Source organism: Botrytis byssoidea (genome assembly GCF_014898295.1).
Source record: "Botrytis byssoidea strain MUCL 94 chromosome Unknown BBYS_008, whole genome shotgun sequence".
NCBI lineage: Eukaryota > Fungi > Ascomycota > Leotiomycetes > Helotiales > Sclerotiniaceae > Botrytis > Botrytis byssoidea.
In genome coordinates, this window is record NW_024065849.1 from 290,921 (window position 1) to 315,584 (window position 24,664).

Below are 24,664 nucleotides of genomic sequence, written 5' to 3' on the forward strand. Positions count from 1 at the left end.
TAAGTTTCAATATTGATAGAAATATATCAGAAGTCATCTGAAGGAAACAACAAAATCTTGAATCTCAATCTCTTATGCTCGTAGAAACGCCGTTGTTTCAAGTTATATCTCTAGTTGCTTAGGGAGGGGTAAGTTTTGTTTCTTTTTTTTTTGTCAGACTGTCATTGCATGCAGTGCCCAGCAATTCTCTTCAAAATATTTTACTATTGGTAGGTACCTATCTATTCATCTCTTATTAATCCTAAAATCTTCTCTCATCACTCCATTAGATCAACACCAACTGTTCGTAATGCTTCTACTGCCCAATCTGGATATTTAGATTTCTCACCACCATGAAGATCTGCAAAGAACTTCTTAATGAAAGCGGGATATCTATCTTCGATAATAGCTTTCCTAGCATTTCTCATCAACTCCAGTTGATACCAAACATTATGCATGGTGAGTAGATGTGCACCAACAGTCTCTTTAGCAGCTAAATGGTGAACATATGCTCTGGTAATACCCAGACCGCCATCTCCTGTTCTGCAGCATATGCATCCACATCCTTCTTCCACTGGTCTAAAATCGTTCGCGTAAGATGCGTGTCGTAAATTTAGGACTCCATGTTTGGTGATTGCGTTTCCAAATCGCGCTGTGCGAGTAGGCCATACACAATCGAACATGTCTGCGCCTAATGCCACACTGACTACCAAATCTTCAGGATATCCAATTCCCATCACATATCTGGGCTTATTATCTGGCAAGAGACTTGTACATGTATTTACTACACGACAATAATCTGACTTGGCTTCACCACCACTTAACCCACCTATTGCAATACCTGGTGTCCCTCTTGCGACCATCTCTTCACAGCATTTTTTCCTCAACTCTAAATCCAATCCTCCTTGTATAATGCAGAACAGATTTTGTGTCGTCGGGTTCGCGTGTGCGGTAATACATCGATCGAGCCATCTTACACTTCTTTCCATGGCTACTTTCATTCTTTCGGCATCGGGGGAGGTAGTAACTAACACATCATCGAGTTGCATAATAATGTCGCTTCCTATGGAATTTTGAAGAGACATTGAATGCTCAGGCGTGAGTAACATAGGGGATCCATCATGCGGACTCAAAAATCGGACACCTTCCTCTGTGATATTGGCCAATTTTAGGAGACTGACCATTTGAAAACTATCGACATTATGTTAGTTTTCAAAAGGGGTGTGTAGGTTGATGCGTAGACAAAATTACCCTCCACTATCTGTTAATATATTGTGGTTCCATCCTTGTAACTTATGCGCTCCCCCAACTTTGTCTAAAACTTCCTGCCCTGGTTTCAAGCCTAGGTGATAGGTGTTGTTCAAGCATAAACGACAACCTGTGTCTTCCAGTTGTTGCGGAGTCAACCCTTTTAATGATGCTTGTGTGGCCACTGGCATGAACATGGGTAATTGGACTGGCCCATGAGGTAAAGTCAAATTGGCGGCTCTTGCTTTTGTTGTCTAACATATTTGTAGAAATTAGAGAGCGGTGATGAAGAGGAAGAAAAGTAATGATAGCTTACAGAGCAACGAGCCAATAACTCGAAGGTTAAAGCCGAGGGCATAGGAGCTTTTGAAGCCGCCATCATATCTGGATTTCTTTTTTTTTTTTTTTTTTGTTAATTTTTGTTTAAATTCGATAATCTTATAAAATGTCTCGGAATATTTCTTGAAGGAGTTACAAGTATTATTAGATTTGAACGTGGATGGTGGCCCTGGTGGGGTATTGATCACAGCCTTGCCTATGCTCGACACGAGGCTAAGGTTATACCCGGTATGCGGGAGTTGTACAGAGTCGACGCTAGAAGGTATTATAGACTGGGGTTCCCGGAAATTCCCCCTTGAATTCTCCGTTGATAGTACTTGATATCTGGGTGGGAGGGTTCTCACGTGGTTCGATATCTCAGCCTTCCACAGACTACTTAGGTAAGCAAGTAGAGGGAACCTGGTGAACCTGGTGAACCTGGTAGACCGGTCAACTTCAACAAACACTCATCAATATATACCAGGACTTTCTTATTATACCTATATTCTTATTATATTCTTAAATTACCTCGCGATGATTATATCATGCCTTCTTCTATATAAATCATTTCGTAAATATCACCCCATTGTGATTAATTATCAAAGGTTTTTCCCTGTTGATTTTTTTCCCTTTCACGAGTGAAGTGTGAAATATGTAAAAAGTCATAATATCAACCAATCCTCTCTTAGTAAGATAAATCCATCTCCACCAACATCAGACCACTTTCTTCTGCCCAACAAGGATTTCACCACACAATCAACACAAACAACACAACAGGAACGTCACTTACCTTCCTCATATACGCCGGTCCCTCAACCCTTACTGAATATAGACCATTATGCGGTTAAATTGAGTGAAGCCTGGTTGATCTCACACCTTAATCGAGTGATTTATATCAAGAATCTTTACCATTTTCGTCTTGGCGACTAGATACGATGGATGTATTTGCTAGGATGGAAAGTTCGACTCTTTCACACTTGGGCATCGTTGATCAATCAAGTGAAGTCTAGATTAATATCAGCTCACAATATCCATATTTCATTTTGTTGATCGGGTTCCTGTCCTAAGTGAGGCTTTCCCATACACATCATACACATCATACACTTAACTTTATATCTTTCCTTCCTTAACCTTCCGAGGTCTCTTCTTGCATGTGTCAATTCGGGAAGTTGTCAGGAAAAGTTTGTATAATATTTATTCAGTCGACTTCTACTCCATCTCAACTTGACTTTACTTCACTTCGCTTTACTTCTAATACAACATTGCAAGGCTTGAAGGCTAAATGACATTGCTCTCTTAAGCGCTCAAGATTGACCGTATAATCATTTAATAGTAATAGGCTCTTCTTTCCACACAATCCCTTCACATTCAGCCTTTTCAAAAGATTTCTATTTACTTGTTCTTTTTCAACATGTTCACCTCTTATATCAAAAACAATCCATCAATGGATCCTCAAGTTCTACGAATGATTTACAGACCACAATCTACCATGATTTCCCCATCTCAAGAACCACTCAACGATTTCCATCTTTTCCCGAAACTCTTACCTGAACTTCGAATTCTCGTCTGGCGATATGCCTGCACAACTCGCACCGTCGAAGTTCGATATGATCCTACTATCGATCGATGTCGTTCGATAACTCCACCTCCTGCAATCCTCCAAGCTAATCACGAATCACGCACCGAAGCTTTACGTGTATATACACTTTCTTTCGGAACAAAGACTTCCGAACCAAGAATTTATTTCAATCCTTACATCGATGTTCTTTACCTTCCTCGGCATCGTGCAATGGGATATGATGAAACCCTTCGCGATTTTCGTACCTTTTTAAATACACCAGAACTTCTCGATCATGTCAAAGCTATTGGAATCGATCATGTGGATGTAGAGATCAAGAGACCTTGGGAATCATACAATAAAGCGACATTAATGCGATCTTTTCCGAATCTCGACTTGGTTAAACTTATCATTAGAGAAGAAAGAAGAACGTGCCCAAGATTGGATGAGAATTTCGAATTTGTAGAACCGAGAATGGAACCAGAGGATATATTAAGAATATGGGTGGATTTCAAACAAAGTTTCGTGAGGGAGGAAAGAACTCTAAAAGAAATCGCTATGGGTCTCGAGAAGGAATATATGGGGTGGGCCTTACCGACTGTGAGGGTACAGACAAAGGTTAAAAAGGGAATTGTATAAAAGGTTTATGGCATGGAGTAATTGGGTATTAATTGGTGTGATTATATGGTATACCCAAAGCATTGGCGCACACTTAGAATGGGAATAGAATGAAATTTTGGGCGCAAGCAGTGTTTCTTTGATGATTCATATTATTTATCTGTTACTTTCCTTTTTCCTTTATGTTCTTGGCGCAAATATGGAACGTACATGAATGGGAATGATAATTGGCATTTTCGATGAAACGGGAGAAAGACTATCGGTAGCAATTGCCTGTCAGAGGCAGTCATGTCAACAGTGGGCGAATAATATTCGAGGCCTTGATATACAATTCAAGACATACATATCAAGATGTATATATATATCAAAAAAGTCAAAGCAGTATCCAGAACTCAAAACTATCCGCAGAATATGTATGTATATACGTCCAAAGACAAAACTAAACCTACCCCGCGCGATGAATGAGATGATGTTATATTCAGATGTGATCAGGTTTTCCGTCTTTCTTTCTTATATGTATGTATATTACACATAATACCTGCACTGGAGTCTAGCAGTGACAAGCAAAACTTACTAGGTATTTCTCTACCGCCCGATACGAAGCTTAATAGTTACAGTTATATATCTACCTAGTACCTACATATCAAATCTATCTCGAAATATACATATATCCCCCCGCACCCTGCTCTCCGCTTTCCGCATTCCGTATACTCATACTATCACACTACATCACACTACATCACATTGAAAACCCCTCGATTTGAATTTTAGAGTGTTCTTTTGAGAAGCTGTTTTGAAGTCGTTCTGTTCTATTTATGAGAGGGAGAGAGAGAGAGAATGGATTATATGTTTGTATATGTATATGGTGTGAAGGTTTGATGATTTGATGGTTGATGGGAGGTTTGATGGGAGGTTTGTGGTTTTTTGGGGGGGATGGAGATGGGTTGTGAGATTGGGGTTGGAGATTGAGGATTGAGGGTTGGATATGGGGATTGGGGATGTAGGTTTGAGGGTGGAGATTTGGGGTTGGAGATAGGGATGGTGGGTTTAGATGGTGGGTTTGGATAGTAGATTTGTGTGGTAAATATAGGTTTTGAGCTTATCGTCTATGAAAAGGGTAGAGGAACGGAGAGGATAGAGGGTGTGCGCGTATCTGAGTGAAAGAGAGAGAGAGAGAGAGAAAGAAAGAATCATGAATCTAGTAGAGGTTGGTGAGTTTACACGATATGAAGGGGAGCAAAGAATATGATTATACCATTCGATGGGATTCCAAGCAGAGGAGAGGGAGATTGATAGGCTTGGAGAGGATATGAGAGTTGGAAAGATGGAACGCAAGGGGAATGATATAAAGATAGGTTAGGACTTGAAGTGATTATTAAATCAGAAGCTCGACTGGGAAAAATAGGAGTTGGGAGTGAGGAGTTTGATTTTGATTTTGGGGATGAAGTACAGGATATAGAATGCAAGGGAAATTTGTTAGGGATATGAATCAAAAAGATTTTATGAATTGGATAGATGCTACTAGAACGGAAAGGAGGACCAAAAGGAGAGAATCAAGAGAATATATGATATAAGAGGTGAATGAATATACGATTTGCGAAAGCAATGCAAAGCGGTCGTGAGGTGAGAATGGACATAGAATTGTGAATTGTGTATTATGGTGGGTGTGTTGTATTGTATATAGAGAGTTATTCAGTCACTCGTAAATATATATCTATATCTTATAATTATAACTCATATGTTTATTCACATTCCAATAAGCCACTCCAACATATTCACTCTCTCAAAATACACTCCTATTACACCGCATGCTATCTCGCAAATCCCCAGATTCTAGAGCTATATAACCAACCTATTTATCTAGATAATCAAACACAAGATACCATCAGAAGACGACAATCCAAACACCCGTTCGTCTGTAGAAAGATTCATTCACAGTCTCGAAAAGTCGTCATGCGACCTTCTGATATATGAATAGATCTAATTTTTTTGTTTTCTGTTTTTTGTCTTTTGTCGATATTCTACTTCCCATTCAGGCCTTTATATTCTCCATAGCTAGTTTACTTATAAGGCTATAATTCTATAACTCTACTCCTTTTAACACTTAACATTTATAAACCCCTAGTTCTCTTCTTTTTCTCTCTTTATCCACTCTCCCATTATCGCCTCTCACCTCTCCTATCCATATAAAATACTCCAGAAAAAAAGATCTTCAAGATCTCCAACACAACACCCAAGCCACCCTCTCCCTCCCTCCCCTCAAAAACAACAATCTAAGAGTTGAGGCCCCGGCTTATCGCACATTTGAGCAAGATTAGAGTAGCCACCTAATTTCGTACACCTTATTTTAAAAATTGAATTATTATTCTAAAATTCATTATTTTCGACTCAAATTCAAAATTATTATTGAATATAATCACAAAAATAATAATCATAAATTTCATCAAAATTGGCATACTCCTCGATATTCTAAAGTCATTCAAGCTAGGATTGATAGAAAATTCTAGGGATGGATTGCTTCAAATTTAAATATACCATAATTTACCATAAGAAATATAATTAAATCTAATTTAACTAAAAAAACTCGAAAAAGAAAGGTTTATCAAAAACTTATAATAACTATTAAAGAGATTTATCAAATTATAAAAACAATTATTAAAAATTGGAATAAAAGGAGGATAATTTTTGAATAGATTAAAAATATGCTTGGCATTAAGATTTTGGTATATATAATTCAAAAGAAATTATATTAATATAAATATAAAAGATATATAATATATTCTAAACTCTTTATTTTAAGGATATAAGTAAAAAAAAGACTAGATTTTATGTATAGGTATTATTGATGGGGAATTAATAATATTGTTATTATTAGATTAGGAGAAGGGGATTGAAGGTTAGTTATATAATCGAATAAAAGCACTTTCGAATTAGGAAAAGTGGATAGAATATAGATTATTAAATAAATTAATGAAAAGAGATATACTAATTGTATTAAATCAGTATATTGATTAGAAAGAGTATTAATAATAATATAGAATACAATCAACTAAAACTATAAATCTCTATTAATCTTCTTAAAAAAGCTTAAGGGTAATAAAAATATTATCTTCAAAGCATATATACAATAAATCCTTAAACCTATTATATTCTTATTATTCAACAAACTAAAATCTAAATATATATTTATAAAGAACAATTCTAAAATACATTCTAAATATATCTATAAAGCTTGATTAAAATATAATATATAAGACTTTGATTAACTACTTTTCTCTTCAAATCTTAATTCAATTAAAAAAGTATAATAATAATTAAAAAAGGAATTAAAAAAAACTATTATTTATATCTACTTCCATAAAGAAATTGAAATATGAATTACAAACTTTTTGGAATAGAATGGATCCCTTAGATTTCAGGTTATATACTAAAAGATTGACTTGCAAGATTGAAAATATAATTGAAATATAAGGATTAATTACTATTTATTAATATAATACTCAAGTTTTATAAGATTATATTATATAATTGATTTATTATTAAATTTTAAAAAATTAGACCGAAAAATGGGTGGTGTGCGATAAGCCGGGGCCTCAACTCTTACATCTCTATCCAAACCACAAATTCCAAATTCCAAATTCCAAAACCCAAAACCCAAAAATCAAAAATCAAAAAAACCCCATGAAAATATCCTTCCTCTTACAAGAAACAATCTAATATCTAAATAATATCAATCTCAAGTTTCATACTCACACTCACACTCATACACCTGAACTGAAAAAGTATCCAAACAAATCACAAATCACAAATCACAAGTTACAAGTTACAAAAACAAACACCATCACACTCTCACAACTTTCAAAAACCAATGGGCTATCTACATAGCAGGTACCTATAGGATACATCAATTTCGATATAATTTTGAAATAAATACAATTATGATTCCATACGTTGATCATGATATCGAAATACCATGGGATACCTACCTACATTCAGAATCTCGCTTGTAGATCTCGCTCCATAGGGCGTAAAGCTTTGTGTGATATTTTATATTCAGACCACCTTTGATAGATTCACTTCCCCCACCCATCTCCTCCCATCTACTTCCCCATTATTCTCGTCTAAAAAACAACAAAGATAATTCTGCTCTCTCCGCTCCCCACGCAAGAACTTGTACACCTCGCAAAAATCAATCATTCCCACCATCCCAATCCACCTACCCAATGAGTAATAGGTAAACCCATGAAAAAACATCAACAGCGAGTTTCGAAAGTGGCATTTATCACTAGGTAGTACAGAGTAAAACCGCTTGATATGAACTGATAACCAACCGAGAAAAGAGGCGAGCAGTGAATGAAAACTATCAATAGGAGAAGAGGATATGAGGAGAGGAGAGATGTATCGGATAGTAGAGGCCTCTCGAGACATGTAGCATCATATTGTGGCTCGGAAGCAGAAGGTTTGGTCGATTCGGCTAAGTAAAGCCAGTTACATTCTTTGAGGTCTTTAGCCTGTGTAGGCGTAAGACGACAGGGAGACTACTCCCAAAAGATCAAACAAGAGGGCTAGTGTGTCCAGCTCTCCGGGAATATAAGCAAGAATCTGTAAATTAATTTGAATCAAGATAAATGCTTTCATATATCAATCAAAGTTACAAGCAAATTTAACGAACGAAGTGAGGTAGGTTAATATTCCATATAAATTCATTACCATAACCCTAAAGGCTACCACCTTTCATTTGTTCTCATTTCCCAACCCAACACAGCATTACCTCTCACCATCTCACTTCCTTAAACTCAAAGCCCATTTAACGGCTGGAACTTCTTCATCTTCTCTCAAAATAGGTGGCTCAGGTCCCACGGGTGCGATACTGAATGGATTGATCTGTGTTTGAGTCAGCATGAAATTCGCCTGCGCAAAGGGAAAGAAGGAACATACTTGAGTGTGACTTTTTGTATAATGGTTTTTAATGTGGGTAAACTCAGTGGTCTCTCCAAAGGCTGGAACATTCCAATACAAATTCCTTAACCACCTATGGATATATGGGTATCCTGATCGAATATCTCGGATATTTGTCTTTTAAACTCATTAGTAATTGTCTCGCTTGATCAAAGTGCCGAGCTGGCTGGGTGGATGTATACCTTAAAGTGTTGTACGTAAACGACGTCAAAACGAATAACGGTAGTGAACAATCTCACATCCGCTTCGGTAATATTTTTTCCATAGTAATACGGTCCCTCATTCTCACTCAGATGCTTCTCAACCCGATCCAAGGATGCGAAGAGTTGAATAACAGCCTTCTCGTATGCTTCCTGCTTAGTGGCGAAGCCAGATTTATAGACTCCATTGTTAATATCATTGTATGTCCATTCATTCGTGGCTTCGATTTCTTTCTGGAGATTGGCAGGAAAGAGATCGACATTCTTGTATTCTGGGGCAATGATGTCATCGAACTATCTCAATGTCAGTGCCTATTACCCAAAGTTCCTCGGAAAATAAAACAAAAAGTCCAAACCTACCTCAGTGTAGAACATCCTAATGATTTCACTACTCTCATTACTGACAATCTTTCCTTGCTTCACATCATAAAGAGTGGGGACCGTGAATCTCCCAGTATATTCCGGATCGACTTGAAAATAGACATCTCTCAAATGCGCAAATCCTTTGTGGGCTTCAACTGGAGAAGCTGTAACATTCTCACCAGTGACATCATCTTCAGGAGTCGCGAATCGCCATCCTTTTTCTGCCATATGCCAATGTACACTGGTATATGGAATGATATCCTCAAGACCTTTAAGTTTGCGCACAATCAATGCGCGATGAGCCCATGGGCAAGCATAAGATACCTAATTGGGTTTATGGTTAGTTGGGAAATGCTCGACCTCAAACGAGTGGGTGGAAGTGGGAAACAGGGAAGGTATATTTACATAAAGATGATATCTTCCTTTCTCCGGTGGAAATTCTCCTCCTTTCTTAATGAAATTTCGAAATTGAGATTGTCCTCTCTTGAATTCTCCCGTTTTATCATTGGGTGCTACCCAATTTGTGATCTTTTGTTCGGCCTATATATTTCTCGTGTCAGTAAATGTCTATATCATGAGAGCTTAAAGTCAACAAACCATATTTGTGGATTTACTAGAACTGAAAGCTCTTATTGGTAAACTTGAAAGGGTTGGAAGCTGTGCAGATAATTGACGAAGTCTAGAAAGCATGAATTGAGTTGAATTGAGGTAAATTGAAGGGAGAGAGGTGACGTTGTTCCCCTTTATATATTGTGATACAAAGGAAGAATGGGAAGCTTGAAGATGGATGGCGGGGTAGAGATTTGTCATTGATTGGAGCTATATCGGTGGATCCTTGCTAAGCTGCCGAGTCTGCTTACATTTCTTCTGCAAAGCACTTACTAAGTTTACACAACACAACACAGACACAAGCCGGCCTCTTTCAAAGAGCGAAAAGAGCGAAAAGAGCGAATTTTCGTGGATTTGTAGGATTTTGGTAATTACTGACCAAGCAAATTTTGATCAAAAAAAAAAAAGGATCAAGAGTTTGTCAATCAAAAATAGAGCATGTATTTTACCTCCTTCACGAGTCGAAACCTTCATAATACTTTTCAAAGAATTTCTCCTTGTATTTCGGAAGAGGCATAACTCACTGACAATTGAGCTTTTCGCCCCCTCAATATAGACTTATCAGGGAAACTCAAAATCCCGTAGTAATAATCATAATCACCTATGTAGCTATTCAGACATTGTTGGTCATTATTCAACACATTATGATTTGTATAAGGTACTTATAATTTGCTAAATTCATATTTCGCGTGCTACTCTAATGTTAGTCCCATGAAATGTATGCCCCTTCATCTTTGTGTCGTTAATTGCCCAACTTCATCATAATATAAGGAACTTCTACATCTTCTTCATCTTGATCTTCCACAACAATTTCGAAGATCACCGTCTTTTGATGACTTGGGATAGGCTTCTTGGAAATGAGCTCAACAAGTTCGCTGAGCTTCAAATTCAATCGATCCGCCAACTTTGCCTTGGGGAAAAAGCTGGCATACAACAGACTGACGCCTGAACTCAACATAGTGATATCGAGACCCTTGTTCTTTGAGAACTCATCGATGAGTTCTTGAAGAGTAATATCCTCAACTTCAAATCGATCCCAGAGTTTGTCAATAGAGACTTCTCCTGTGTGACCTTTGTATGTAGCCTTTGGACTAGCGATAGGTTCACTGAATCCAAAGAAAGGTAAGGCTAAGTTGACGAAGCCATTCTTGTATTGCTCAATGTCATCTTTACCATCGACAATCTTGTAAAATTCCATGATTACCAATCCCGTGGCAAGAGCAGTAGTGGTTGCAATAGCGGGAATAATCTTGCCAGCAATAAACTTTGTCTTATGTCTATCGGCAAGCTCAATCTTGTAATTCTCGGCACGCAAGTTACTAGCAGCGGTGATAAAGTCGATATGATGGTTTGTGTCATCATCCTTTTCAAACTCTACTGGTGAGAGTTTCAAACCAGCCAATGATTTAGGCGATGGAAGCTTATCCATGAGATTTTGAAGCTCCGAGCTATCATCGAAAGAGCTGCTTCCAGCATTTGGATCCTACGATTGTCAGACATGCTGCATAGTGTAATGAGAAAATAGAAACTTACAGGTTCACTGTCATCAGCTTGAATCTTGACGGAAGAGCTGGGAGAGAAATCGGGGATGATCATGTTATCAAGAACTTTTTGAATTGTGCTTGAGTTGAGACCAGTGGTATTGATTCCATAGTTGAAGGCATGAAGACTAGCACCAGCGACAACGAAATCCCAATGATATTGGTTCTTGGGGTCAAACTTCAATGGATCTGGGGCACGTTTTGGTCCAGACCAAAATGGTGTACCGCTTGATGTAGTTGAATCCTTAGGGAAGTTGTACAGTAATTGTTGAATGTTATTATTGTATTGCTTCTCGAATTGTAAACGAGCCCATTTGATACAGTCCTCAACAGACAATGGCTTATCCTCAACCAAGAAATCTAGAATCGTTTCTAGGGTTGCTTTTTCTTGGCCACCCTGTTTCAAAGTTTTATCAAGGTAATCTGGTTGAGTGAGGTATAAATTGACAGTTTCTGCTGGCTTGACAAAGTATGATTCGAACAATTCTCGAGACCAAGCAATGGTATGTTCAATCTTGTTGGGGAAACTTCGAAGTGTACACATGGGGAAAGATTGCTCGGGAGGATCTTGAGAGCTGGAATATGACTCGGTCAAATGAGGGAGAACAACCTGCGTATTACACTTAGTACCAAGAGTTCCACTCTCCAACAAAGGCTTCCGGAAAAAGACACAACGACGATCAACGTAAGTTCGTGCATCAACATTATCGAGAGCGTTAGTAACACCGTCAAGTTGGTACCAGAATTGCTCGTTGAAGATATGTTCGGTATCTTGACCAACTCGATCACGCATGGTAACAATATGACCTTTAAGATCAGGATTCATTGCTTGAACTGCCTCAGCAGCACAATCACTCTTCAACTTGCCAACATCTTTAGTTCTGAAGAGGAATTGACGGTTGAGATTGCTCTTTTCGATCGAATCCATATCAGTGACAAAGATCTTGCCCTTTGGGCCTGTGGCTAAACCAATCATGGCCCAATTCTTTAACATTTCGCAACCAATGGCACCGGCACCAACCAAGAACTGGGTGATGTTGGAAAGCTTTTCTTGGTATTCTTGACCAAATACAGCAATTTGACCATCGTATCGAGAATTGAGGGGTTTGCATGTTTCCTCGGTCCGTTTGAAACTGGTAGGAAGGGACTCCAAAGAGTCGAAGTACATCCATTGATTGATTGGGTGAAATTTCCCAGAAACAGCCTTCAACACTTCCTGAGCTGCAAGGCCACCGAAGAAAGCTGCCATTGGGTTCAAATCACCTTGAGCTTGGAAACTCAACTCGGCGATCAACTTCTCATCAACTTCAATGTCCAGCTTTTGGTTCTTGATGAAGGTCTTAGCAGACTCGGTAATGATTAGGGAGTCTTCCTTATTCATCGGTCTTGGAAGGCGACCTTGAGATTCTTGGAAACCATGAAGAGCCTGGAAACCGACATGGAGCTGCTGAGGGCGATCGAATTTTGCGTAGTCGGAAATAAGATGTTCTGGGTCCTTCAAAGCAGCAGACAATGGCTTGAAGTCGATGAATTTTGGCATTTTGACCTGCTGATACATTCCACCCTTCTTGTACTGGCCAAGTCCAGTAACGTCTCCGATAGAGAAAGTGTATGGCCCCTTCACTGTTACCTTTCGAGGTTCTGCACCGTTCAAAGCTTCTAACCCTTCCAGTTCGGTAAAAGTAACGTAATCTCCATCCTCAAGGCCATGTCGTGTTTCATCCAAAGCGGATACTAAACCTTCTTCATCGATTCCAGCAACAATGCCGCTAACTGGAGCTTCGCCAGTGGGGTCAAGAACAGTGAACTTATCACCAAAGTCGCAAAAGATTGATCCAAAGAGACCAAATGTATCCGCAACTACCAGGTAAATTCCCTTGCTGTGTAAATAATCGCCAATTATGATTTGGTCCTTGAGGGGAGTGTTGGTCAGGACAACGACTTGGTATCGATCGAATTGAGTGAGGTCCTCTGTTAAGCTGCGGGAGCTAAGTTAGCAAGATTATAGCCTCGCGCCAAAAATGAGTTACTAACCTTGATGACTTGTGAACGGAGACCGGTGTGTATGCATTTAGCTCAGCAACGCGTGGTGCGGTCACTTCCGCTCTTGGCTTCCCAACATCTTCAGGATGTAAAAAGAATTGAGATGAAAGGTCGGAAATGGCAGCGGGCGCAGGATCATATAGGGTAAGACTTTTGACACCTGCCAAAGCAATATTCTTTGCAATCTCGACACCGAGTCCCTTGAGTCCCACAATCAGCACATTCGAAGCACCCATACGCTTCATGGCCTCATGTCCTAGAACATAAAGTTGTCTGCTGTAAAGCGATTCATCGATCTCGTTATTGCCAACCACCGACTCATCCACCTGCATCTTAGTCTCCATGTCTTTATCTTTTGTGTGTATGGCCTAGTGAGAAAGTAAGTATGTTGGTTTGTGCAATAGTAGAAAGAAGATGATTTGAGAGAGCTTGAAGCTCGAGCTTCAAGATAGCTGATGATTTGGAGGGGTAGCTTTCACTTACCGTCATCATCTTTTTATCTGGCCTCTGAGAATCCGCGTTGGAGAGTTTACGTTTTCCCAGGTTACCAGCACCGTTTAAATCTACTGTTGACGGAATGTTGGCGTTTGATAAAGGGTTCGAGAAAAAGGGTGTTATTCCTCTGGCTCACTAGATTGTACCAACTTAAGGCTCGGATCGTGAGTAGTTGGATATTGTGGGGTTATCGCCTTGCGAGGTGCAGTATTACCTAGGTAGAGGAAACTGAGCTAATAACGTTCTCGAGAAGAAGTTGAATGTTCGATGATTGGGATTCACTGTATTTTGTGGTTTGTGGTTTGTGGTTTTTTTTGATTCAGAAAAGAATGGATTGATGAAATGTCAAATGGTTTTGATCAATGTTTATTATTGATAAGAATTGGAATTGGAAGCAGCGGGTTGCTTACAGTATCAAAATGCCTTTCGCCTCGCACAATCCACCACCTCCCTAGCCACTGAGGCTCTAGCACTGACCTGACAAATGGAAACATCTAGAGTAAAAATGACATAACTACGCTGGGCCTGTACATACTGTAGTAGTAGGAATCTACGAAAAGGACATTACTTGATAGGGAATTATATCCACACACGAGGATATCCTCGAGTATCAATATTTTGAGATCACTCGCTGTATATACAATATATGGAATTGCTATTTTAATGTTACAAATCAAGCACGTTTCAAGATTCTGTACAGTGAGTGTACTGTTTGGAAATTCTTAAGGGTAAAACAATGAATGGTAGGTGATGGAAATCATTTCATCCCACAGAAACTTATTTCAGTAGATGAGTCAGGCGTGCATTAATGATCTAATTTTTCGAGTTCATAATGCTGGTTGGAAGAGTCCTGTATTCTCTACCAACGCTGAAATCAACCCTTTCTGACATGCGTGACGCCCAATGAGTGAACCGACGGCATCATATATTCATACTACCTCCTAGTTAGGTAGGCAAATACACAGCCCCTCGTCACCCGCATTCTGAACCAATCTATACGAGCGATACAAGAGGGGTGGTATCCGAACCCTGTTTGTAAGGGTGCGTTGCAGATTTATCAAGTTCACCATTCAAGTATCTCGTCTGTTCACTCCTGATGTAATATTCATAGGTTTGATGACCATCACAAAGTCCCAAGTGCATGGTGATTTATAGAAACAACGTGGTATTCATTCTCAACTTAGTGGGCGGCTCACATATGCCACCACCCAATATGTATTCATTCACTCGTTCGTTCGTTCTTCGTGAGCCTGAGCCTTCTCGCCTTAATAGCGGTCTATGGTCGAAATTTTTTGAATATCGCGTGTTTAACCGATCTTTTTGAGCTCAACGTCACTGTAAAAATGGTTAGTCGAGGACTTTGTAGATCTGGTGTTAAATAGATTTGAGACTTACAAGATAAGAGTTGAGTTGGCTGGGATGACAGGGGGGAAACCACTACAGAAACAAAGATCAGCAATGCTGTTCGTCCACACTGTGTTGCCGTCTTTTTCCGAGGACAACAGTTGTTAAGTCGACCGCTGGAAAGAGGAAGAATCGGAAAGACGGGGGATTTGAATCATCTTACCGGGCACCATAGGCATAATCACTGTGAAGATATATTAGCAAGGCCATTTAACAACACCATTGGTAGGTATAACTTACGGAGTAATGTCCAAAGTAGCCTTCTCACCGAGCTTCATCTGAGTAACACCCTCATCCCAACCTAATACCAAGTCAATAAGCATTCAGTGTCACTTTTATTGGATAGCGGGGTAAAATACCCTTGATGACTTGGCCGACGCCGATTTGAACAACGAAATCACCACGGCCGGCAGAGGAATCGAATCTGTGAGTCCGTTTGTTAGTATACAAGTGAGGACACAAATTGAGCTTCTAGAGGCACTTACTGGTTGCCCTTTTGAGCCTCGAGAGTATCTCCCTTGGAAGTGTCCTTCAACCATCCAGTGTATTCAATGGTGACGGTCTGTCCATTCGAAGGACTTGCGCCAGAACCCTCTTTTATGATATGCTTTGTGACACCCATGATGACGTTTGTGCGAGAAAAGTTTCTGTATTGGAATTTGGCTTGAGTTGGAATTCTTGTAGTTGATAGTCTCAAATGTGAGAATATATATGACATGTGGAAAGAAGATCGTAGAAAGAAAAGCAGGAGTTTCGAAGGGTGAAAGGGGGTGAATGGCTTTATGTAAATTTTTAGATCAACGGTTGCTGCGGGGGTAGATTTCACAGGTTTCCGGTTGTGGGTAAATATTCGAAGGAGTGGTGGGGCTCAAAGAAAGAAAAGCTCACCAGGGCACAGTTCACAGTTCACAGTTCACAGTTCACAGTCGAGAGTTTACAACAGCCATGTAAGCAAAGCAATTGAAGCCATCTCGTAATGTCCCTGGTTAGGTATTCACTAGGTCGACACGGCAGGTAGATTCTTTTTTGATTTTAGCTTTAGTTGTGGTTTTCCGCCTTTGGTATCTGTCCCAATCTCATAAACTCCCAGACTCCTCACCCCTCCCCCTCCCCTTCCCCATTCCTTCCACATACAATACCTAGGTAGTTTTAGTGATAGTCCAACATATATTAATGCAACTTGGAACGTATCAAGAACCACGTCTGCCTCCGACAAGGGTTTGCAGTATGTAAGTGAATGTTTCATCCAAGACAAAGTATCAAGCCATACATCATATATGCACACTACATCTTACACTTTACACCTTACCTTCAGACCGATCTTTGATATGATCCAATATAGTTAGATGACAACCTTATAAACTCCATCTATCCGCTTTTCCGGTAGCAAGCCTACGACATCTATCACATCTGTCACATCCATCGAGGTCTAGTCCTCCAAAAAAGGTAATTCATTATGTTTATCGCATCTACCGCCGAAAAGTCCACCTCAGCTTAGCTACTTCTGATATATGTAGGGTAGAGGGACTAACCTTAGAATGGAGTTTTTCCTTTTCTCCCCACGCATGGACATGGGATGGGATACTTGGTGTTTTCTCAGTGTTACCAATAGCTTCCTATGAGATGTCAGACTTTACGAGGAAAAGCATGGGGGGGGGAGAAGGGGAGGGGAGGGGGACTACAGCTTTCGAGCTCTTTCCAGAAGATCAAAACAAAGCATCCGAATGGCGTGTGCAAGGGAAAACATGTAAGAGAAACGGAGGGTTTCATAATTGGATCTCCGGATGATATGATGATACTGATTGAAGTTGCTCGTACCAAATATAAAAAGCAACCATCCAGCGATAACTGACTACTAGTTAATTATCAATTTGCTAAAAGAGTTTTGCCAATTGTGGGCAGATCATTCATCATTCATCCTCATCTTGCCTTCATGATATTTTCAAAGGGTCTCGGCATGTCGGTATCATCTTAGCGGTGCCTCTAGATGCAGCTCATCCTATTTTCGAACGACTTTGAAGTCAAGTCACCCAGTCAATGTTCAGATATAACGCCTCTTATTCACAGTAGCCTCACGAATTATAACGTCTAGCTTATGGCGGCTCGATTCTTCCAACACCTAAACATGAAGTTGTACTTGGCATGCTTTTACCAACATTTGTATGATCTGCAACAACTTTGATCTCTGGAGACGAGAAGCCAAAAATCCTACTTTCTTCTTTAACAAGGCGATGCTATGATATTCTGCCAAAAGGAAGTCTACTTTCTCCTTCATAGTACGCTTCTGACTGCATATCCTTTACTAATCGGAACTTTGGTGCGTGGGAATCTCTTTCCCACATAGACTGATCCCTATACAATCTGACGTCCCGCATATTTTCAGTGTAACGAGATGTCAGGTTTGAAAAAAATGATCGATCTCAAGGACAAGTTATCCTCACAAGTACAAGCATATACTTGACCCGAATGAAGGTCTGAAACCTTTGATGAACTCCAGTAAATGATATACGGGCAAGATATTCCGGCTGATCTATCGGGTACAACAAGATCTCCGTCGGCAACCAAGTCGGGCCGGATAAGAAAGAATGCCATCATTGACACCACCACACCTGATGTCTCTCTAGAGTCTATACAATGTTGATTATTACCGTAGTTTCAGATTGATCGAAATGATGCCACTCTTGCAGGTCAGTGCCTGCTTTTAATGAGGGGTATCAGCTTGATGTATTGATTTTCTCAAAAGCTCTCCCTCTCATTGCCGCCGTCAAACTTACATGTGTGCCAAATCATGTGACAGTTTCGACCTGATGATTCCATTTCGAGAAAGCCTTGCATCAGATCCACCAAAAAATGCATTATACCAGACTCTGGCATACCGGTCCATCGAAAGATACATTGAGGCGGGATACCCGTGAATAATGATGTTTGGAATTTCCTCATCTTAAAAGTTTGTTTTTGAATTGCATAGCATACTCCTTATCTTGCCCAGAAAATTCGTTCTAATGAACCAAGGTAGAAGTCTGGAATCATCTGCGATCTAAGATGTTGACACCTTGGCTGCGCTACCACACTCATGTCGAACGGAGATATATTTGCATCATTCTTTTTTTCGGTACCAACAGTATGAGCAATCAAGACCCCACTAAGTAACCTCTTAATTATCCGTTTTTATCCAACCAATGTCTCTACACGAATATCTCTGGCTAAGCATTTGAAGACGCAAACACGTCGGATTGCATGTCAAGGTTACACCAAACCAAGAATTCCAAGTCTCTTCTTCACATTTTACGTGTTACGGGTTCTAGATTTTGACTTCAATTTAGACACTCATTCCATCGTCAACTTCATATCCACATAAATGGATACCCTATACGTAAATGCACTTATTCCTTGTCTCTTCCAACCACATCCCCGATCCTACAAATATTGCTGCAGCATTGAAGCACGTCAAGATGCATCATTGTTCCCCGGTGGAGCATCCATCTCATTTTAGTCCATACAGCGTTCCTGGAGTCTGAATTATGGTTTGATAATGAAACTTATATATATGATCTTTTATATTGGAATCCAATAGCATTTCAGGAGATTGTAACTGTTCATCTCGTTCCTAAGTTTGGACGACATGAATGGGAACTCTGACCTCGTTCTCATTTTCACACTCGTTTCCTCTCTTCTCCAATCTGGAAAACTTCTTTGCTGCATCTACTCTTCATCTTCACTTCTACCACTTGTCAGACATATATGACTATAATATAAACATATTCCTCTCACTATAAACCCTAGCCTGCCTATAGTTATCTGGTAACACAATGTGATAGCATACAGTTTTATGGTACTACACTACCTCTCCCATCTCTCACTATATGTGAAATATCTAGCCCAGCTTTTATACTTTATATTCCGTTTCGTTTCGTATCGTGTCATGCCATCACATCCTATCCCGCACCATCTCATCATGCATCATAACACACCTTTCAGAAGCAATAACTACATAACCATACAATACATTTGCCCAAGAACCATAACATCCCAGCCCAGATCTTTATAGCGTTAGGTCAAATCTTCATGTGATATGTACCTATATGTAGAACAAAAACTTGGGAAGTAGATTAGATTGGGCTTGTTCGTTTGGTATATATGGTATATATGATTCAGTGATATTCTTGTGGCTGTATGGTGTGTTGGGTGATGAGGATGGAGGGATGTGTGGGTGGATGGGTGGATGGGTGGATGGGTGGATGGGTGGATGGGTGGATGGGTGGATGGGTGGATGGGTGGATGGGTGGATGGGTGGATGGGGAGGAGGGATGACAGAGAAAAGAGATGTTGTTGTAAGTGAGGGGACCTAAAGGAGGTGAAAGATAGAGTAGAAGATAGACTGGAACCATATACGCGCTTTCTATACAGCGAAAACCGTTCTGTGGCAAGAAAGAGACGGAGTAATAAGGATTTCTCGAGTGTTCTTGTAAATTGTTTAGAAGGTTGTGAGATTTATGGGACTTATAGGTTTTTGTGAGTCTATCTTGTTTTTGTGATGTTTGAATTTCTTTTTGGGGGTGGTGGCTCGTGAGTGAAGAGTGAAGAGTGGTGAAGGAAGATGTTGGGGTTGAGGGGTGTGAGGCGTGTGAGGCGTGTGATGGGTGGGGATTGAGTGTATTTGTATTTGTATATGGGATGAGAATGAGAATGAGAATGAGAATGCGATGGTGATAAGTTGTTGTTGTTGGTAGTGGATTGGGAGTTGTTGTTGTTTGTTGAAGGGGTGTGGATTGGGAGTGAATGGGCAGCGAGGGAGGGAGAGGGAGGAAGAGGGAGAGCTCAGATTATGTGGTTTTCTTTATCCGGGAGGGTAGATACACTGATATTCTATTCTCTTTAGATTCTTCAAATCTTTTTTTTTATTTAAAAAATATAGATAGGTAGATGGTAGGTAGGTAGATAAGTAGATAGATATATTATACAAATATAAACATAAATACAGAAACAAACACATGAACAAGCACAAACCTGCCAAAATCGAAATCGAAATTCAAATTCAAATTCCATGATATCAATTTCAACCAAAGTACCAAGACATGATTCATAGAGTAGTTATGCATCTTAGCTCTGTATTGAGCAAGTTCAAGTACAAGTTTAAGTACATACAGTGAGGTGAAATGAGGTGAGGTGAGTGTGAATCTCTTGATATCTCATCGCGTTGGATTTTAGGGTTTGGGAGAGAAAATAAGGGGAATGAGTGGATGTTTGGGATTGAGTTGAAGTTGAAGTTGAAGTTGAAGTTGAAGTTGAAGTTGAAGTTGAAGTTGAAGTTGAAGTTGAAGTTGAAGTTGAAGTTGAAGTTGAAGTTGAAGTTGAAGTTGAAGTTGAGTTTATGTTTGAGATTTGAGTAGAGGTGAATGTACTTGGTACTAGGAATAGATAGAAGATTTTCGACGGGGATTTTCAACACGTATATAACATTTCTCGTTGTCCGTCTATATATATTAGACATCTACCTAGTACCCCATGAAGCTGGATGAGATGAGGATGGGAAGGAGATCGATAAATCACGAGCGCCTTTTGTGAAAAGGGAAAATGAAAGGGAGATGAGTGAACGAAAGACGGTATTGAGGATTGAATTACTTTGTATTGTAATTTGGGTAATTTGGAGAAGTATGTGTATACTGTGTATACTATGTACATGTGAATGTGAATGTGATAAACATGAAGATACCTACTCGTACGAATCGCATTGATCATTTAATGGTATATGTGAATTTTCGAGAAGATAGGAGAGCGAGCAGGCAAATAAGCAAGTATGGGGAAAATTTGAGAGAGTAGCGGAACTTGGAACTTGGAGCTGGAGCTGGAATAGGAGATGGGAATGGAAATAGAAATGGAGATGTGCGATGTTGTATAGGAGAGTATAGTATCTATCTTGCGAGTAATGGTTTATGAGTATATGATGGGCTTTTGTATTGATTCTTGGGAAGGAGAATGTATGAAGGGGATGGCTGGCATGTTTGGGTCTTGGGGTTGGTTGCTGTGGTTTTTGGGATGTGGGATTGGGATGGAGAGATGGAGGGATGGATATATGAATATAGAATATAGAACATAGGATCAAGACAAAGATATGGAGGTATAGAGGTGTATGCATATAAGTAACAGTATACCATCATCGAACCTTCACAGCTTGATATACATACGAAAGCCGAAATGGATAAAGAGAAATGGGTTTTTGGTGTTTCCGTTCACATTCGAAGGATATTCACTATGTATCTCTTCTTTTGTATTTCATATAGTGGTATATAGCTTCTATGTCATATCATATCATAACATGCCATCTATATCACGTATATTACACAGATGACACAAGACAAGACAAGAGAAGCAAAAAGAAGCACAAAAACAAAAATATGAGACGAACAAACGAAACGGTTATGAAAACTTTTCATTGAGAAGACACGACATAGAACCAAGAAATTCGGTTTGAGATAGATAGAGATAGATTGGATGAACACACTAGGTAGGTACATCTCATCATAAACTCATCTTACCTGAAAAATTTCTTTCTTCCATTTTCTGAAACAAGTAGTAGGTACCTAGGAGTATGTGGGAAGCGGGTGGAGAAGAAGAGGAGGATATGGATATAGGCCAAGAGAAAGAGAATTCTGTCACGATGCCGAGTTTATATAGTATGGGTGTATTACGTGAGAAAAAAATGGATAGATGATTAGATGAATAATGAATATTTTTGTAATTTGACTTGACTTGCGCAATGAATGATGTATTGTGCAAGAGAATTGGCCGGATAGGGAAATAGGAGACAGGTAGATAGGTAGGTAGGTATGATATCGAGAATAAGAATAAGAATAAGGACCATGTATCGATCAGGCGATCGAGTAGATCAGATCAGATTAGATCCTCAATCTTTATATACACATGTAAGACCCACATACACACACATATCAGAATAAAGCAAAATAACCCCTAATCCACAGTCCGAGTACAGTACTACTATATTCACAAGGTTACAATACGAGAACGTCTTTTTTCCTCTCTTTTTTGATACGATATAATATACATCAGACATACCTCAGCAAACCCTAAAATCCCAGTCACGAAAACTACACAGCTAGGAAGCTGAGAATCCGAGAGGAGAAACAAATGGGAATGTTACAGGGAAAGCCCCTTCGTGTTTGGAAATTGGATGGGTGTGCTTGGACTTGGGAGTTTAGGAGTATGCATGGGAAGAGGGGAGGAGAGGAAGAGAAGGTGGCGGATTGTTTCGTTTCATTGTGGATTTTCATTGTGGATTTGGAGAGAGAGAGAAGAGAAGAGCTGAATTTGAAACAAAAATCATGATAATGTGAAGAAAAGAAGGAAGGAATGTATTGGTATCGGATTTCTAGTTGTAGTGTTGTGTGTGTGTGTGGATGGAAGGATTGAAGAATGTTCCCTTTGTATCACAATATATACATAGGTACATGGAAAGATACATGCACAATGCACATGGCGTATATCTTGGATGGCTGGCTACGGAAGCTATGTACGGAGGACTGTGAAATTTGAAATACATACGGATGAATGGATGGAGTGTGGAACTGGAGCTGTGATGTGCGGAAGATGAAACAGTGTATATGACGCCATGTCCATGAACGGGGAAGAGGAGTGTGTGGTCTTGTGTATAGTTTTGTGTAGATACGTCGATGTATATTTGTGATCTGCATTCCTGTATGTGTAGCTAGGCTAGCTGGATTAAGTAGTCTTCACGAAGTTATGTATGTATGTACGTATCCAGATGATTGAAACATTGAAACTCGACAATGAGTGAAAGGAATATCGTATCCTTTCTTTTAGTCTATTAAGGTGGGTAATTGATCGTTGGAGTTGTGATAGATAGACATATGAAACTCTCACTCACTCACTCACTTACTCACGAAAGAAAGATCGAGACAGGTTCAGACGAACATCCGCTCTCTTGTCTGAATCGTATCTATGAGGGCGTATGTCGGTAGATAGATAGAATCGATACCGAGAAAGATACTTTTTAATAATCACACCGCCGGTAATTAAGAAGAACGAGACCAAGATCAAATTAGAGAGATATTTACGCTTTGTAGGTTTCTGCGGCCCACAGACAAGAGAAAAACATCAATTTTAGAGGACAAGATTGAATCCTCTACTCGGTATGCATAAAAGACCTGATGGTAATTTTATTATCAAGCTTGTAGTTGGGAGTTGGTAGCGCTGGTCTTCTTGGCGTTTTTCCGACTTCTCTTCAATGGGTTTGGGGTCGATTATGGGTATGTGTTCTAGCTTGAGGACTTTTTAGCTTTGGGCTCACTCGCTCGGCCGCTTGCTGTCCCAAGTGTGAGTTAAGTGAGTTAAGTGAGTTAAGTGAGTTAAGTGAGTTAAGTGAGTTAAGTGAGTTAAGTGAGTTAAGCAAGTAAGTAAGTGTAAGTAAGTCTACACCGGAGAATTGAGTTAAATTGATGGTTTCCGCGTGTAAATCCCAGGAAACTTGTCAGGTAGGGTAGAGTAGGGCAGAGGAGCAAGGTAAACTATGAGATATTTGATATTTGTTCTAGCGGGAGGAGTTGAAGTTCCTTAAGCTCAGGTCGTAAATCTGATGATAATTTCCGCATTGCGACGACTTCCCTTCGGAATCTTCTATTGCTATACATGCCTCGGACCCTTCTGGATTTTTGAATCTACTTATTGATATGAAGGGTACAGACCACAAAGTAAAAAAAAATGTTTATTTTGCTCCGATTTGCTCAGATATCATAATTTCCGAATATCATCTTATTCTTCTGCACCACAGACATTTCCTACGATTGGATAGGTAAAGTAAGAAAATATTTATAGGAATGTATGTCTATTTTCACATACAGACCCCGTATACATGTCATGTCGACTTTTGATCGGATTGCGTAGGTTCAATCACTGCGCGTTAATTATTGACACACAGGAAGACTAGTAGCTCAGATGAACGAATCAGAGCATACCCAGGCACGCATTACGATATGGAGAATGGAGTAAGATGTGAAAAGGTACCTAGACCTAGCGGTTAGATACAGGACAGAAACAAGAGCGAGATGGGGAGCATGAACAAACTAACCAGAGCTGGATTGGAACGAGAGGGAGTGGATTGCGAGAGTGGAGAGTATTCGATGTTGAACACAGAGCTTAGGTGTAGGCCCTAGGGGTGCGTGTGATGATGTGTGTGTACTCCATTTTTGTGATATGTGTGTACTACTGTGCTCCGTCCGTATGTGGGGAGAGCTTCTCATTAGAGAAGAGCGATGGCTCGAGGATGGTTTTTAGATGGTTCTTAGACCAAATGA

The 24,664-nt window shown here is 39.7% G+C and overlaps 5 protein-coding genes across 5 annotated transcripts; 1 reads left to right on the forward strand and 4 right to left on the reverse strand.

Annotated features, from left to right (window-relative positions):
- Positions 1-184: 184 nt before the first annotated feature.
- EAE97_004710 (uncharacterized protein) lies at positions 185-1,995 on the reverse strand. The gene is made up of 3 exons (XM_038875222.1): positions 1,544-1,995; positions 1,231-1,481; positions 185-1,170 (listed from the first exon to the last, which is right to left on the reverse strand). Exons 1-3 carry the CDS (start codon positions 1,607-1,609, stop codon positions 258-260), a joined length of 1,230 nt encoding a protein of 409 aa, XP_038733579.1. The 5' UTR covers positions 1,610-1,995; the 3' UTR covers positions 185-257.
- Positions 1,996-2,956: 961 nt separating this feature from the next.
- Positions 2,957-3,742, forward strand: EAE97_004711 (uncharacterized protein; the record flags this gene model as incomplete). The annotated part of the gene is made up of 1 exon (XM_038875223.1): positions 2,957-3,742. One exon carries the CDS (start codon positions 2,957-2,959, stop codon positions 3,740-3,742), a length of 786 nt encoding a protein of 261 aa, XP_038733580.1.
- Positions 3,743-8,503: 4,761 nt separating this feature from the next.
- On the reverse strand, positions 8,504-9,933 carry EAE97_004712 (uncharacterized protein; the record flags this gene model as incomplete). The annotated part of the gene is made up of 6 exons (XM_038875224.1): positions 8,504-8,605; positions 8,660-8,797; positions 8,863-9,174; positions 9,241-9,567; positions 9,649-9,783; positions 9,841-9,933. The coding sequence occupies 6 exons, from the start codon at positions 9,931-9,933 to the stop codon at positions 8,504-8,506; spliced, it is 1,107 nt and encodes a 368-aa protein (XP_038733581.1).
- A 550-nt stretch (positions 9,934-10,483) lies between these two features.
- Positions 10,484-14,286, reverse strand: EAE97_004713 (uncharacterized protein). Its single transcript, XM_038875225.1, has 4 exons — positions 13,920-14,286; positions 13,428-13,804; positions 11,386-13,372; positions 10,484-11,335 (listed from the first exon to the last, which is right to left on the reverse strand). Exons 1-4 carry the CDS (start codon positions 13,926-13,928, stop codon positions 10,595-10,597), a joined length of 3,114 nt encoding a protein of 1,037 aa, XP_038733582.1. The 5' UTR covers positions 13,929-14,286; the 3' UTR covers positions 10,484-10,594.
- A 330-nt stretch (positions 14,287-14,616) lies between these two features.
- On the reverse strand, positions 14,617-16,219 carry EAE97_004714 (uncharacterized protein). Its single transcript, XM_038875226.1, has 6 exons — positions 15,821-16,219; positions 15,695-15,759; positions 15,576-15,636; positions 15,499-15,519; positions 15,327-15,368; positions 14,617-15,266 (listed from the first exon to the last, which is right to left on the reverse strand). Exons 1-6 carry the CDS (start codon positions 16,051-16,053, stop codon positions 15,239-15,241), a joined length of 450 nt encoding a protein of 149 aa, XP_038733583.1. The 5' UTR covers positions 16,054-16,219; the 3' UTR covers positions 14,617-15,238.
- Between the last annotated feature and the right edge of the window lie 8,445 nt (positions 16,220-24,664).